This window comes from Henckelia pumila, chromosome 2, assembly GCF_033568475.1.
Source record: "Henckelia pumila isolate YLH828 chromosome 2, ASM3356847v2, whole genome shotgun sequence".
Lineage (NCBI taxonomy): Eukaryota > Viridiplantae > Streptophyta > Magnoliopsida > Lamiales > Gesneriaceae > Henckelia > Henckelia pumila.
This window is the reverse complement of record NC_133121.1, coordinates 119,627,409-119,644,841: the sequence shown is the minus strand read 5'-3', so window position 1 is coordinate 119,644,841 and position 17,433 is coordinate 119,627,409. Positions and strand designations below refer to the sequence as shown.

At 39.5% G+C, this 17,433-nt stretch overlaps 2 protein-coding genes across 2 annotated transcripts; both read right to left on the bottom strand.

Annotated features, from left to right (window-relative positions):
* Nucleotides 1–347: 347 nt before the first annotated feature.
* LOC140878278 (putative clathrin assembly protein At2g01600) lies at nucleotides 348–11,873 on the bottom strand. Its single transcript, XM_073281876.1, has 2 exons — nucleotides 11,584–11,873; nucleotides 348–1,374 (listed from the first exon to the last, which is right to left on the bottom strand). Exons 1-2 carry the CDS (start codon nucleotides 11,871–11,873, stop codon nucleotides 348–350), a joined length of 1,317 nt encoding a protein of 438 aa, XP_073137977.1.
* Nucleotides 11,874–14,379: 2,506 nt separating this feature from the next.
* On the bottom strand, nucleotides 14,380–15,696 carry LOC140878277 (putative clathrin assembly protein At2g01600). The gene has a single exon (XM_073281874.1). It carries the CDS (start codon nucleotides 15,694–15,696, stop codon nucleotides 14,380–14,382), a length of 1,317 nt encoding a protein of 438 aa, XP_073137975.1.
* Between the last annotated feature and the right edge of the window lie 1,737 nt (nucleotides 15,697–17,433).

Here is a 17,433-nt window from a genome sequence, read left to right as displayed (position 1 = left end):
ATAATCTGATCTCTTTCAAGAAGAGAATGGTGATTACATTTTTTTATATAATTATTATTGTACAATTCGAATAAGTTTTATTTTTGTTCATTTTTAACATATATATATATACAGTTTTGTTATGCTGACCACCAACCGTGCCAACATCTATGCCCACCATGTATAAAACACTCAACTATTGCACATGATGGACACAGAGGTTGACACGGTTGGTGGGCAGCATAACAAAACTCTATGTATATATATTTAATTTATGTTATATTACAAATTACAAATATGTACTCAAATATAAATATAATTCATAGAACCGTTTAATTCACATGTAACGTGTTGTTTCCTAGTTTCAATCAAAGTCCCCAAGAGTGGATGGGGGTATTTGGGCAAGAGCCATGAAAGAAATTTGTTCTATGTGGCTGATAAAAAGGATTAGGAGTTTGTAGAACATAGGGGTCGTACACTTCCATTTGCCAATTGGTCCTTGAATATTCCATGCATGGAGTAGTGCTAATGGAGGCTTCCAAAAGATCTTCCCAATTACCATCACTTGTAGTACTCATGATTTCATCTTCCTCATGCCATTTTATCAAAGGCTCCAGTTCTGTATCTTTCTCCACTACTTGACCATCAAACAGCCGTTTGGATACAGCTCGCTTTTCGCTAGAGTGGTCGGTGAAGCTCAACGGGGATTGCACGTAGGACGTGAGAGTCGACGAATAATTAGAGGATTGATCAGTACTAGTGAAGGACCACATCCCATTGAGGAATGTTTCTAGAGCTTGTATCTGGATTTCTGGGATTCGTTCGACTAAAGGGTATTCGTAGGATCCACAATATCCCATAGTCTTGCAGAAATCGTGATATTCGGACAGTTTTTCGGCTTGAAATGATGCTTTCTTGTAGATTCCAAAGGCTGCTAAGCTACTCCGATATGGTAACTGGATCATATTATCCAAGATTATAGAAATCTGGCGTTTGAAAGTGGCGTAACACATGAAACTATCACGGATTATGTGCTTCATGGCGGACTGGACGAGGAAGCTTCTCGAAGCTTCTCCGGTGGCCGGACGACAGTCGATGCAACGGTCCGTCAGACTCTGGAGCTGAGGCAAGGTCTCTATCATTCTTCCCATGTCGTCTTTGGCCTCACATGTTAGCGTTTCTTCTTCATCAGTACTCTGTTCGAGAATCTCCGGAGAAACGCAAGTGATGGATTCATCGAGCAGCCTCGCATATGATCTCACAAAAGCAGTGTAGTACTTGGAAGCCGAGGATGAGCAGTCACTGAAGTTACACGGGTAGAGCGACAAAAACCGTTGCGTTCGAGCCCATAACAGTTCGGTCCTGAGGCGACTGTCGTCTGGCAACGACCGGAGGTGTAACGACCCTAACTCTATAATAAATAAATATGCGGAAATTTTTTTTTTTTTTTATACTTACTAAATAAAATATGTACATATATGCCCATACATATATGCACAGAATAAAAATATTTAAAATGAATAAACAATTAAATACTTAAATAAAAATACATTCTTAAAAATATAATAAATATCTGAGTCAAACATTAATTAAAAATATACTGCATAAGTAAATAAAAGTTTGCATGCACTGAAAATATTAAATAAATATTCTAGACCCTCAATCACTGAAAATAATAAAAATGTATCATGCTGACAAAAATATTAACATGCATGTGACTCAAACATCTATCACGGTCACGGGGTCACTGCATGCATGCTCATACGTCCTCGCCTCCGGTGGGTACAATGTCATCCTCAACGTACTCACCTGCACCATACCAGTGTAGTGAGCCTAGAGGCCCAACATGCTAACATAACAAGGGTTTAAAATAATTTAAACCAATTTAATACTAATACATACATATACATGAATGAGCATGCTTAAAAAAATTACATAACATAACTTACTTAAATAAACATAATACATAACATAATACATAACATTATTGAGCAATTTATTTTCTAACATAGCATGGTTGTATCCGTAGTGTAACCTTAAATCATACATTAAATACTGATCAGCGTGGAAACCTACGTACGTGGCCGGTGACGAATCACCTCTTAAATTGGCAGTAAACTGCCCTTCAATCATATGGGGACGAATCCCCCTTAAATTGTCACACTACTTCAACTTCCAACATAAAATATTTTTATTGCTCAACTTAAACATTAAATCATGCATAAAATATTATTTCATGAATGCATGTACTTGAATAAAATGTGTGTCCTTCATATATATTTAATTTAATTTTCTTACTAACATATAAATATTAAAATAACTTAAATGCATAAAAATAATAAAATATATATTCAGGACACATGCATATTTTTTTCATGGATGGTCCTGGACTGCTGGCCCTACACACAAGCCCATTAACTTAAATCTGGTCCATTAACATACTTAAGCCCAATATCTTAAACTTTAAGCCCAAATAATTATTCTAAGCCCAATTAAATTAATAAAGCCCATTAAAATACACTAAGCCCAATAACAACTTAAACTGGCCCAATGGGCCCAAAAACCCAAAGACTGGCCCATTAACTTTTATGGGCCCAAAAGCCCATAAAATTTATGGACTAACTTAATTAAAATTTTAAAAGTCAAAATAAAATTATTTGGGAGTCCAAATAATTTTATTTTAATTTAATTGGCCCAAAAACCCATTAATTCATAAAATGTTTTAAAAATAAAAAGACTCGAGCCCGGCCCACCAAACCCGGACCCAGACCAACTTAACCCGACCCACTAACCTACTGACCCGACCCGGACCTAGGAACCCGACCCAGACCCAGCCTAAAACCCTAACCCGAACCCCTTACCTCTTCTCGGCTGCGGCCGTGAGCAGCAGCCACTCCATGGCTGCTGCCGGCCTGCTCCGGCCGCCCCTGGCCGGAGCGCCGCCGCCCAGACGTAGCCCACGTCTGGGCGGTCCGAACCTGACCCTAGCCCCGGCCCCATGCAGCCCCTAGCACTGAACCCGAAGGCCCTTCCCCCGAACCCTAATCTGCGCGTCCATGGAGCCCGACTGCAACCTATCAATTTCTAGGCTCTTTTGGCTTGATTCGACCGAGCCAATTGAGCCTAGGTTCACCCTAGACACTCTAGGGACCCTAACCAGCAGTCATCCAAGCCATGGTTAGCCAAAAACGTGAACATGCTTAAGAAATCAAAGAGTAATGCGCATACAACCAACAAACCCATTTTTTTCTGAAAATTCTTTAAAGTTTTGATGCATACACCATACGCACACTATAATAACTGAGATGGTACGAAAATTGAAGAAGGAATCATGCCTTTCACCGATGAAATTGATTTAGCACGCACGTAGGACGTTTCCGGGACGACGGGCGATGACGACAAGCTTTAAACCTTCGAAACGAGCTATGGAGTCACCTTGGATTGAGGAAGAAGATGAAGATGGAGAATGGAGGTGAGGGAGGCGGCTACTAGGGTGAAGGATCGGTTGGTTTGGGGGTAGACTAGGTTAAAGTTTTAAATAAAAATAGGTTTTAGGATTATAATTTAGGTAGATAATATCTTAATAACTAATTAGGAGATAATAGCATAATTAAAAAAATTTCCTAAGTTTTAAAAATTTAGATAACTTAAATAATAATAACACAAATCCCGAAATTATAATTTAAGGGAATTTTAAAAGTGCTAAAAAGTCAATATTTTGGCTAATTTTGAATAAAATGGACTCCTAAAATTAAATAAAATTAAATACTTAAAATTTTGGATAATAAAACTCAAAATAATATTTTAAGGCTCTAAAAAGGCTCATAAAATAATTTGGGTGAAAAGTTGTCATCTCGTCCGTCCACGGTCTCGTCTACGCGATCAAATAATTAAAATACTAAAAATCATAAAAATCACTAATTATGGGTTAAATGCTTAAAAATAAATTAAACCATGCACAAATAATTCACATAATTATTTAACCCATAAATCATAAATTTAAATAATTAAATATCCTAATTATGCAGGCAGATTTACGTATTTAAAAATACCGGGTGTTACAATTCTCCCCCCCTTAAATTGAATTTCGTCCTCGAAATTAAAGTACTTACCCGAACAACTCCGGGTAGCGAGTCCTCATGTCTGCCTCGGTCTCCCAAGTAGCTTCCTCCTCTGAGTGATTCAGCCACTGGACTCTGACCATCGGTATGACCCGCGTCCTAAGCCTCCGCTCCTCCCTAGCCAGGATCCGTACTGGTCTCTCCTCATACACTAGATCTGGTGGCAACTGTAAGGGCTCGAAATCCAACACATGCGACGGGTTGGAGACATATCTCCGAAGCATGGATACATGGAAAACGTTGTGCACTGCCGCTAGCCCTGGAGGTAGAGCTAAACGATAGGCCAACGTGCCAACTCGCTCCAAGATCTCGAATGGCCCTATATATCTCGGATTAAGCTTGCCTCTCCGTCCAAAACGCGCTACTCCCTTCATAGGTGACACCTTCAAGAATACGTGATCACCTACCGCGAACTCCAAATCGCGTCGTCTGGCATCCGCATAACTCTTCTGCCGACTCTGCGCAGTCCTCATCTTGTCTCGAATCTGCGTCACGATGTCAGCTGTCTGCTGCACAATCTCCGGACCCAACAAAATCCGCTCACCAACCTCATCCCAATGCACCGGAGATCTGCATCTCCTCCCATAAAGTGCTGCATATGGAGCCATACCTATAGACGACTGAAAGCTGTTGTTATAGGTAAACTCCACCAATGGCAGTCTAGTCTCCCAAGAGCCCCGAAAATCAATGACACAAGCTCTCAGAAGATCCTCGAGAACCTGGATCACTCTCTCAGACTGACCATCTGTCTGGGGATGAAATGCTGTACTGAACAGAAGCCTAGTCCCCATAGCCGTGTGCAGACTCTTCCAAAACGCAGATGTGAATCTCGGATCTCTGTCTGACACAATAGACACTGGTATGCCATGCAGTCTAACAATCTCTCTAATGTAAAGCTCTGCATACTGTGTCAAAGTATAGTTAGTCCTCACCGGCAAGAAATGAGCTGACTTGGTGAGTCTATCCACAATCACCCAAATCGCTGTACACCCTCTGGCACTCCTCGGTAAGCCAACCACAAAGTCCATCGTAATATTCTCCCATTTCCATTCCGGAATAGGGAGAGGTCTAAGAAGTCCTGCTGGACGCTGATGCTCTGCTTTGACTTGCTGACAAGTCAAGCACTCTGACACCACTCTCCCGATGTCACTCTTCATCCCGGGCCACCAATACAATAACTGTAAGTCTCGGTACATCTTCGTACTTCCGGGGTGAATGGAGTACGGAGATGCATGAGCCTCTGCTAGAATCTCGGCTCTCAACTGATCAACGTTCGGTACCCACATCCTCCCACGGTACTGAACGATGCCATCCTCCACTGTATACAAGAGATTACCTCTGGCCTCGTCTCTCTGTCTCCATCGCTGTAGCTCCTCATCAGTGGACTGTCCCTCTCTAATCCGATCTCGCAAAACTGGCTGCACCGTCAATACTGACAAGCTCGGTGCATGACCGCTCGGATAGCACTCCAACCCAAACCTCTGAATCTCGGTCTGTAGTGGTAACTGCACAGTCAAACATGTTACCACTGATGACTTCCGACTCAAAGCATCGGCCACTACATTAGCTTTACCCGGATGGTAGCTAATGTCACAATCATAGTCCTTCACCAACTCCAACCATCTGCGCTGTCTCATGTTCAACTCCTTCTGTGTGAAGAAGTACTTGAGACTCTTGTGATCGGTGAAAATCTTGCACTTCTCGCCGTAAAGATAGTGCCTCCAGATTTTCAAAGCGAAAACCACTGCTGCCAACTCCAAGTCATGCGTCGGGTAGTTCTGCTCATGAATCTTCAACTGTCTCGACGCATACGCAATAACCTTACCACACTGCATAAGCACTGCGCCTAAACCAAGTTTAGACGCGTCGGTGTAAACCACTAACTCCTCATGTGGTACTGTCATCGCTAACACTGGTGCTATAGTGAGTGCTTCCTTCAGCTGATCGAAGCTCCTCTGACAGTCTGAACTCCATATAAACTTCGCATTCTTCTTGGTCAAGGAAGTCAAGGGTACTGCAATAGAGGAAAAACCCTTGATGAACTTCCTGTAGTATCCGGCCAAACCCAAGAAACTGCGAATCTCTGAAGCATTCTTCGGAATGCCCCAATTCTGCACTGCCTCTACCTTAGACTGATCGACTGCAACTCCATCTCTCGAAATAATGTGGCCAAGAAATGCCACCTGCTCAAGCCAAAACTCGCACTTGCTGAACTTGGCATACAACCGATGCTCCCTCAAAGTCTGCAATGCGGTCTGAAGGTGCTGTCTATGCTCCTCGATGCTCCTAGAATAGATCAAAATATCATCAATAAAGACTATGATGAACTGATCCAGATATGGCTGAAAGACTCGGTTCATGAGATCCATGAAAACCGCTGGAGCATTGGTCAACCCAAATGGCATCACTAAGAACTCGTAATGCCCATATCGTGTCCGGAAAGCAGTCTTGGACACATCTGCATCCCTAACACGCAACTGATGGTAACCAGATCGCAGATCGATCTTGGAGAACACTGAAGCTCCCTGCAACTGGTCAAACAAGTCCTCTATCCTCGGCAGTGGATACTTGTTCTTCACTGTGACTCTGTTAAGCTCTCGGTAATCGATGCACAGTCTCATACTGCCATCCTTCTTCTTCACAAACAACACCGGAGCTCCCCAAGGAGAAAAGCTAGGTCGAACAAAGCCTTTCTCTAACAACTCCTGTATCTGCTCCTTCAACTCTTTCATCTCGGTAGGAGCAAGCCTGTACGGTGCCTTAGAGATAGGCACGGTGTCTGGCACTAAGTCAATACTGAACTCCACCTCTCTCACTGGTGGAATTCCTGCCACATCCTCCGGAAAGACATCCGGAAAGTCACGAACCACCTCTAACTCTGATAATGATCTGCTAGATGGCTCTGAAGTCGTGACAATACTCGCTAGAAACCCCTGGCAACCCCGTCTCAACAACTTCCTCGCCTGAATATAGGATATCACCTGAGGAATATCACTGCTCTGAGATGCATGAAAAGTGAACGGGTCACCCCCTGTAGGTCTCACTGACACTGATCTCCGACGAAAATCAATCGAAGCTCCATTGACTGTCAACCAGTCCATACCCAAAATAAGATCAAAACCACTCAAAGGCAAGACTACTACATCTGCTCGAATGGAGTGTCCCTGCAGCTCTAACTCCAGTCCTCGAATAACCTTCGAGGTAGACATAATCTGCCCTGACGGCATAGTAACATCATACCCACTGTCACTACTCTCAGGTGTGATGCCTACCCGCCGGATAAACTCCAGGGAGATAAACGAATGCGTAGCTCCTGAATCTAGCAACGCAAACGTGGAGTTGCCTCCAACTAGAATTCTCCCTGCACGCAGAAAATTCCCAACAGTTTCATACCACTTCTAATTTTTTTCCCAAACGAGTCACTACAAGTTCTTAATTCTAATCACAAGTAAAACATGCTTCCTATTCTAACATGCAGTTAAATGACCCAAATAACAAGAATTTCAAATTAAATACTAAATCTTTAACCAAAGGAGAATTTATTAAAATACTAGGGATAGGATGTACCGGTGATCAAGGAGGTGTCAGGATCGACCTCCTCAGCCTGCATCACGAACACCCTACCAGCGGTGTTCTTCTTCCTGGGGCAGTTAGCAATCTGATGCCCCGGCTCTCTGCAGTGGAAGCAAACTCCTGCTCCCAATAGGCAAGGTCCCGAATGCATCTTCTGGCACTTCGGGCAAGTGGGATGAGCTATGGCATTAGGGGCCCCGCCCCTCTGCTGCTGCTGCGGCCTCGGCTGCTGTGGCCTCTGCTGCTGATTCGGGCCCTTAGCCGGCCCTGTATACTGCTTCTTCGCAGGTGGCTGCGAAGATGGTCGCTGATATCCTGTCTGCACAAACTGCCTCTTACCCTGCTGCTCTCTCTGGATCGCTCTCCGACCCTCCTCAGAACGCAAAGCCCTGCTGACTGCAGACTCATATGTAAACACGTCTGCCATGCGCACGTCATGCCTGATCTCAGCCTTCAGGCCCTCAACAAACTGTCGCAGCTTCTCCTGCGGACTATCAGCAATCATGGGCACAAAACGACAGCCCCTCTCAAACTGGCTTATGTACTCCACCACAGATCTGTCCCCCTGACGGAGACTCATGAACTCTCGGATCATGCGACTGCGCACATCCTCAGTGAAATATTTGGCGTAGAAGATACGCCTGAACTCAGCCCATGTCAGAGTAGGTAGATGGACTCCTCGTACTGCACCCTCCCACCATGAGGCTGCATCGCCTCGCATCATGTATGTAGCACAGCTCACCCTGTCGGCGTCTGTGATCCCCATATAGTCAAAAATGGACTCCAAAGATCGAATCCATCCCTCAGCCACCAACGGATCGGTGGTCCCCAGAAACTCCTTAGGCCCCTTCTTCTGGAACCTCTCGGCGACGTCCTCCTCGTGGGACAGTCTGGGCCGGGCTGCCTGCTGCTCCAGCAAGGCAGTAATACCCGCCATCATCGTGGCACTGGCCTGCTCCAGTGCTGTCATGGGGTGCTGCTGAGGTGGCGGTGGAGGTGGAGGTGGATGTGGAGGTCTCCCACGTCGATTCACCTGTCTGGGAGGCATTCTGCACCACCACATATTTATTTACGTAAATCGCCATGCATAACTAAGTGTTTTAAAATTAATGCTAACTTAAATTCTAGAAATTAAATCATGCTACAAACATTTAAAACTTACAGACCGGTAGCGTGGATTTCTGAGCTCGCATAGCAGTGAGGACCCCTCCGAGGACCGTGCTCTGATACCAACTGTAACGACCCTAACTCTATAATAAATAAATATGCGGAAATTTTTTTTTTTTTTTTTATACTTACTAAATAAAATATGTACATATATGCCCATACATATATGCACAGAATAAAAATATTTAAAATGAATAAACAATTAAATACTTAAATAAAAATACATTCTTAAAAATATAATAAATATCTGAGTCAAACATTAATTAAAAATATACTGCATAAGTAAATAAAAGTTTGCATGCACTGAAAATATTAAATAAATATTCTAGACCCTCAATCACTGAAAATAATAAAAATGTATCATGCTGACAAAAATATTAACATGCATGTGACTCAAACATCTATCACGGTCACGGGGTCACTGCATGCATGCTCATACGTCCTCGCCTCCGGTGGGTACAATGTCATTCTCAACGTACTCACCTTCACCATACCAGTGTAGTGAGCCTAGAGGCCCAACATGCTAACATAACAAGGGTTTAAAATAATTTAAACCAATTTAATACTAATACATACATATACATGAATGAGCATGCTTAAAAAAATTACATAACATAACTTACTTAAATAAACATAATACATAACATAATACATAACATTATTGAGCAATTTATTTTCTAACATAGCATGGTTGTATCCGTAGTGTAACCTTAAATCATACATTAAATACTGATCAGCGTGGAAACCTACGTACGTGGCCGGTGACGAATCACCTCTTAAATTGGCAGTAAACTGCCCTTCAATCATATGGGGACGAATCCCCCTTAAATTGTCACACTACTTCAACTTCCAACATAAAATATTTTTATTGCTCAACTTAAACATTAAATCATGCATAAAATATTATTTCATGAATGCATGTACTTGAATAAAATGTGTGTCCTTCATATATATTTAATTTAATTTTCTTACTAACATATAAATATTAAAATAACTTAAATGCATAAAAATAATAAAATATATATTCAGGACACATGCATATTTTTTTCATGGATGGTCCTGGATTGCTGGCCCTACACACAAGCCCATTAACTTAAATCTGGTCCATTAACATACTTAAGCCCAATATCTTAAACTTTAAGCCCAAATAATTATTCTAAGCCCAATTAAATTAATAAAGCCCATTAAAATACACTAAGCCCAATAACAACTTAAACTGGCCCAATGGGCCCAAAAACCCAAAGACTGGCCCATTAACTTTTATGGGCCCAAAAGCCCATAAAATTTATGGACTAACTTAATTAAAATTTTAAAAGTCAAAATAAAATTATTTGGGAGTCCAAATAATTTTATTTCAATTTAATTGGCCCAAAAACCCATTAATTCATAAAATGTTTTAAAAATAAAAAGACTCGAGCCCGGCCCACCAAACCCGGACCCAGACCAACTTAACCCGACCCACTAACCTACTGACCCGACCCGGACCTAGGAACCCGACCCAGACCCAGCCTAAAACCCTAACCCGAACCCCTTACCTCTTCTCGGCTGCGGCCGTGAGCAGCAGCCACTCCATGGCTGCTGCCGGCCTGCTCCGGCCGCCCCTGGCCGGAGCGCCGCCGCCCAGACGTAGCCCACGTCTGGGCGGTCCGAACCTGACCCTAGCCCCGGCCCCATGCAGCCCCTAGCACTGAACCCGAAGGCCCTTCCCCCGAACCCTAATCTGCGCGTCCATGGAGCCCGACTGCAACCTATCGATTTCTAGGCTCTTTTGGCTTGATTCGACCGAGCCAATTGAGCCTAGGTTCACCCTAGACACTCTAGGGACCCTAACCAGCAGTCATCCAAGCCATGGTTAGCCAAAAACGTGAACATGCTTAAGAAATCAAAGAGTAATGCGCATACAACCAACAAACCCATTTTTTTCTGAAAATTCTTTAAAGTTTTGATGCATACACCATACGCACACTATAATAACTGAGATGGTACGAAAATTGAAGAAGGAATCATGCCTTTCACCGATGAAATTGATTTAGCACGCACGTAGGACGTTTCCGGGACGACGGGCGATGACGACAAGCTTTAAACCTTCGAAACGAGCTATGGAGTCACCTTGGATTGAGGAAGAAGATGAAGATGGAGAATGGAGGTGAGGGAGGCGGCTACTAGGGTGAAGGATCGGTTGGTTTGGGGGTAGACTAGGTTAAAGTTTTAAATAAAAATAGGTTTTAGGATTATAATTTAGGTAGATAATATCTTAATAACTAATTAGGAGATAATAGCATAATTAAAAAAATTTCCTAAGTTTTAAAAATTTAGATAACTTAAATAATAATAACACAAATCCCGAAATTATAATTTAAGGGAATTTTAAAAGTGCTAAAAAGTCAATATTTTGGCTAATTTTGAATAAAATGGACTCCTAAAATTAAATAAAATTAAATACTTAAAATTTTGGGATAATAAAACTCAAAATAATATTTTAAGGCTCTAAAAAGGCTCATAAAATAATTTGGGTGAAAAGTTGTCATCTCGTCCGTCCACGGTCTCGTCTACGCGATCAAATAATTAAAATACTAAAAATCATAAAAATCACTAATTATGGGTTAAATGCTTAAAAATAAATTAAACCATGCACAAATAATTCACATAATTATTTAACCCATAAATCATAAATTTAAATAATTAAATATCCTAATTATGCAGGCAGATTTACGTATTTAAAAATACCGGGTGTTACAGGAGGAGTCGGTGGAGGAGGACAAGACACTTGAGGGCGACTCGCCAAGACCGTGTCTTGGCGAACCGCCGAGAGAAGCTGAGGGCGAAGGCGCGGTTGGACGTCGACGGAGAGATGGAGAAAACCTTCAAGAATTGGTGGACGTACCTATCATGCAAGGGGAAGTCATCGGGGGAAGTTGCTTTGACAATAGTGAGATCTATGTCACAGAAGCCCCCAATGGTTGCGATCTTGGCGTAGCTAACGCATGAGTGCTCTTTGAGAGAGGTGAAGACTTGACGAATTCTCCTATGCATTATGCTTTCAATTCTTTAATTCATGTGTTGGGAGGATCGATGTTAGAAGAATTATGGGAATTTAAGGTTAGGGAGCCTAAAAAGTAACGAAAATCAGCTCAAATTATTTAATGATAAATTGACAAATTATGACAATTGGAATCTTTGGACAGATCCTAGCGGGGATTACGAGAAGAATGGCACACAACTGACACTTGCCTAATTATGATTTTTATCGCAAGCCAGTTTACTATGTTTGTTAGGTTCGGTTGTCGTTTGAAAACTACAAGGTCTAATTCATTCGTTATTTTAATTTCATCTCGTTATGTTTTTTGGTGGCCAGTTAGTTGCCTTTTCAGTTTTGGGTTATTTGCATATAAAATTAATTTAAAGCTTTACTTTTACATAAATATTTCTCCAGGCAACTCTTTACATGGTTCATCATTCAATATATTGAAACATATGACCTTTGAAATAGCAATTTCATGAGTTCAAATGAATTTGATCTAGTTTGAGATTAAAGTAGTATGTTCTTGATCACAAATAAAGCGTCGATTTTCAGGCCTCGCAATGTGTGTTTAACAACATAGACAACCATCGATAGACAAAATGAAAATAATAAGCTCTAGACTCTAACAGGATCATTTTTACTCAATTGCCAAAACCTACTCAGACAAAATGAAAATAAATAAGCTCTAGTTTCTAACCAGGAACATACGAACTCAATTGTTACAATCAACTATTTCACAATGAGAGACGATGGTATGATATCTTTTGTTGCATTATTTGAACCTTCTGTATCTTGTACAACTCCCCGTGCTAACCCTTTACGACATCAAGCCTTCCTCGATAACTGAAAATGAGAAACTCTATACATCATACTTCAAGCAACTCGGTGATTTCAACCATGAATAGGATGAGGACAACAAACATGATCAGATGCTGAAATTTCATGATTCAAGAACCAACATAACATAAAACATATTATAATATGCCAAATTTCACATCAACCAAAGTAATAAGATAATTGATGTCATACAGAGAACTAAGATGTTTTAAGATTACATTTCAACAACTGGACTAAATATGAGTACATCAGACCTCAAAGTGAGCCACAAAGTTGTAAATCTCATTTGTAGTATTTATGGACGAAGATAAATTCAAAATTTTGACTAATCGAATGGAGCAAATAATTTTGAAAACCCAGGTGATGAAATGACATTGGAAGGATCGAATTATTAACAAAATAATTATTACTCAAACTTTAAAATGACAGAATCTTAGGCTTACTTTATACTGGAATTGAAAGTTGACAGCAAAATACACTAATTCATGAACTCATCTTCGTAAACCACCAGGATTAAAAACACAGGAATAATATATCGATTACAAACGCGGGATAATACATATCATAAAGATTGATCCGTGATTATGGATCTTCACGTTGGACGACATTCGCCTAAAAAATAAAATTAAACCATCATTAATACAGTAATTTATGAGTCGCTGCTTATCCTCTACGTTTTTAATGAATTTTTTTCTTCGATCCCGTGCTCAACTTTGCCCTTTCTTATGCTTATATATATATATATATATATATATATATATATATATATATATATATATATATGCAATTCAAGATAAACAAATCAACCCTAAAATCATCGATATTGGTTCAAAATGCATAAAAAAAATCAACAAAAATGAAACTTTGATTACCAATTTAGTGAAGGGATTGATTTGAGCTTCAAATTCCTTTGATGGAAGAATTTGAAGGCTTTGTCTTTAAACACCTGTGTGTTAAAAAAATTAACGACTTTGAATCAGGATTTTTAAAAAATGGGTTTGTCGAAGAGGAAGATAAAAAAAATAAAAAATGATAGGTGTTTGCATTAAGTAATCCTAGTTTTTTTTTATCATTAAATGTTAATCAGGACACGACCCTTTCATAATGTATGATTATTGATATCGACCGATCTTTTGATTCTTGATATCTTCACTTGTTCGCACATTGCATTCATGCGCATGACATCATTGCATTTCTATGTCATGTGTCATGATTTCTTGATATCTCGTACTAGGGTTCTTCTTCTTCTTCGGTATAAATTTTTCGAACGCATTTGAATATAAAAACTTAAAAAATTGGTTTAGAGTAGTAACATACGTGGTATTGCTTATAATCTGATCTCTTTCAAGAAGAGAATGGTGATTACATTTTTTTATATAATTATTATTGTACAATTCGAATAAGTTTTATTTTTGTTCATTTTTAACATATATATATATATATACAGTTTTGTTATGCTGACCACCAACCGTGCCAACATCTATGCCCACCATGTATAAAACACTCAACTATTGCACATGATGGACACAGAGGTTGACACGGTTGGTGGGCAGCATAACAAAACTCTATATATATATATTTAATTTATGTTATATTATAAATTACAAATATGTACTCAAATATAAATATAATTCATAGAACCGTTTAATTCACATGTAACGTGTTGTTTCCTAGTTTCAATCAAAGTCCCCAAGAGTGGATGGGGGTATTTGGGCAAGAGCCATGAAAGAAATTTGTTCTATGTGGCTGATAAAAAGGATTAGGAGTTTGTAGAACATAGGGGTCGTACACTTCCATTTGCCAATTGGTCCTTGAATATTCCATGCATGGAGTAGTGCTAATGGAGGCTTCCAAAAGATCTTCCCAATTACCATCACTTGTAGTACTCATGATTTCATCTTCCTCATGCCATTTTATCAAAGGCTCCAGTTCTGTATCTTTCTCCACTACTTGACCATCAAACAGCCGTTTGGATACAGCTCGCTTTTCGCTAGAGTGGTCGGTGAAGCTCAACGGGGATTGCACGTAGGATGTGAGAGTCGACGAATAATTAGAGGATTGATCAGTACTAGTGAAGGACCACATCCCATTGAGGAATGTTTCTAGAGCTTGTATCTGGATTTCTGGGATTCGTTCGACTAAAGGGTATTCGTAGGATCCACAATATCCCATAGTCTTGCAGAAATCGTGATATTCGGACAGTTTTTCGGCTTGAAATGATGCTTTCTTGTAGATTCCAAAGGCTGCTAAGCTACTCCGATATGGTAACTGGATCATATTATCCAAGATTATAGAAATCTGGCGTTTGAAAGTGGCGTAACACATGAAACTATCACGGATTATGTGCTTCATGGCGGACTGGACGAGGAAGCTTCTCGAAGCTTCTCCGGTGGCCGGACGACAGTCGATGCAACGGTCCGTCAGACTCTGGAGCTGAGGCAAGGTCTCTATCATTCTTCCCATGTCGTCTTTGGCCTCACATGTTAGCGTTTCTTCTTCATCAGTACTCTGTTCGAGAATCTCCGGAGAAACGCAAGTGATGGCTTCATCGAGCAGCCTCGCATATGATCTCACAAAAGCAGTGTAGTACTTGGAAGCCGAGGATGAGCAGTCACTGAAGTTACACGGGTAGAGCGACAAAAACCGTTGCGTTCGAGCCCATAACAGTTCGGTCCTGAGGCGACTGTCGTCTGGCAACGACCGGAGGAGTCGGTGGAGGAGGACAAGACACTTGAGGGCGACTCGCCAAGACCGTGTCTTGGCGAACCGCCGAGAGAAGCTGAGGGCGAAGGCGCGGTTGGACGTCGACGGAGAGATGGAGAAAACCTTCAAGAATTGGTGGACGTACCTATCATGCAAGGGGAAGTCATCGGGGGAAGTTGCTTTGACAATAGTGAGATCTATGTCACAGAAGCCCCCAATGGTTGCGATCTTGGCGTAGCTAACGCATGAGTGCTCTTTGAGAGAGGTGAAGACTTGACGAATTCTCCTATGCATTATGCTTTCAATTCTTTAATTCATGTGTTGGGAGGATCGATGTTAGAAGAATTATGGGAATTTAAGGTTAGGGAGCCTAAAAAGTAACGAAAATCAGCTCAAATTATTTAATGATAAATTGACAAATTATGACAATTGGAATCTTTGGACAGATCCTAGCGGGGATTACGAGAAGAATGGCACACAACTGACACTTGCCTAATTATGATTTTTATCGCAAGCCAGTTTACTATGTTTGTTAGGTTCGGTTGTCGTTTGAAAACTACAAGGTCTAATTCATTCGTTATTTTAATTTCATCTCGTTATGTTTTTTGGTGGCCAGTTAGTTGCCTTTTCAGTTTTGGGTTATTTGCATATAAAATTAATTTAAAGCTTTACTTTTACATAAATTTTATTCTTGCAAACTAAGTATTTTTTTTTTTGTCGATTTTATACTGCTACAGCCTACAAACTTGTGTAAATAATCACATATTTCAAATTATATTGGCCATTACACTTGTGAGAAAACGTTTAAATAAGTAAATTTTGAAAATTTAAGTAGATGCAATAATAATTTTTTGTACAATTAGTTGTTAGTTACATGCTAAATGAAATTAGCTAGCTAGTACAATAAGAAAAATATAAAATATGGAGTAATACATAAAAGGTATCAGTAAGAACAATGCTGAACCTATACATGTTTGAGTGGTAAAAAAAATTAAATATTAATCAATGAGCTAATTAGCCAAAATTTCGCATATATATATATATATATATATATTACTGATCAATATTTCAAATTTGTGCTATTTTACTAATTTAGCATGTAATAACTAAAAATTAACTTGTACAATAATTTATAATTGCTTCTATCAATTTTTGAAAACTTTCATATATGTGATATATGGTCCATATACTTTTAATTTAATAATTATACAAGCTTTAATGTACCCGTGTAAAATGGACAAAAAAAAAAAGTTACTTTTTTAAAATTAAATATTGAAATTAATTTCATGTAAATAATCCAAAAGTATATTTAAGTAAACGACTCGAAAAGGTGATTAACTGGCCATCAAAAAATTAATAAGGGATGACATTTGATCAATTTAAAAATTAGGTTGAAGATGAATTATATTTCATACTGCTTTCATGTTAAACTTGAAATATGATCAATTAATATGAATTTTACCCTAGTTTATATAGAAAATTTATATATTAATCAAACTATCTAATTTTAAAAATTAAATTTAACCGATATGTTTAAATTTTTTAATAAAAAAATAAATATTCACAGTTTTTTTGGAGCAATTATTATTTTTATAAGAGGTATAACTAATTAAATTACAAAGATTAATATGTTAACGTGCATACCCACAATCAATATCTTTCGGTACATATTAGGTAAACCTGTAAACTAACATCGCAACATGCAAATTGCGTTAGTAAACTAAAACAGTCTATACAAAACGATTTCGGTAGCTATAGAGAGAATTAATCGACGACATTAAAATTAATCGACCAAATGCTCAACTAAACAGCCTTGAAAGCTATATTATGAAATTAGGAAAAGATCTTCTGATGTGGAGAGAGAAATAGCACATGATACTGTGCATTAAAATATACATGCTTTCAATATTTCATGTGTGTAATTAATTAAATAATTAATTATTTAATCATGTGATATGAATTACATAAGTCTATATATTGCAAAATATTTTGTGTTGTTTCTCTCTCCACAGCAAAGGATCCAGATCCATG

Coding starts and splice junctions, on each gene's coding strand:
- LOC140878278 (XM_073281876.1), bottom strand. CDS start 11,873: ATGCATAGGAGAATTCGTCAAGTCTTCACCTCTCTCAAAGAGCACTCA. Junction 1,375..11,583: donor CTTGTCCTCCTCCACCGACT/CCTCCTGTAACA, acceptor AGGGTCGTTACA/CCTCCGGTCGTTGCCAGACG.
- LOC140878277 (XM_073281874.1), bottom strand. CDS start 15,696: ATGCATAGGAGAATTCGTCAAGTCTTCACCTCTCTCAAAGAGCACTCA.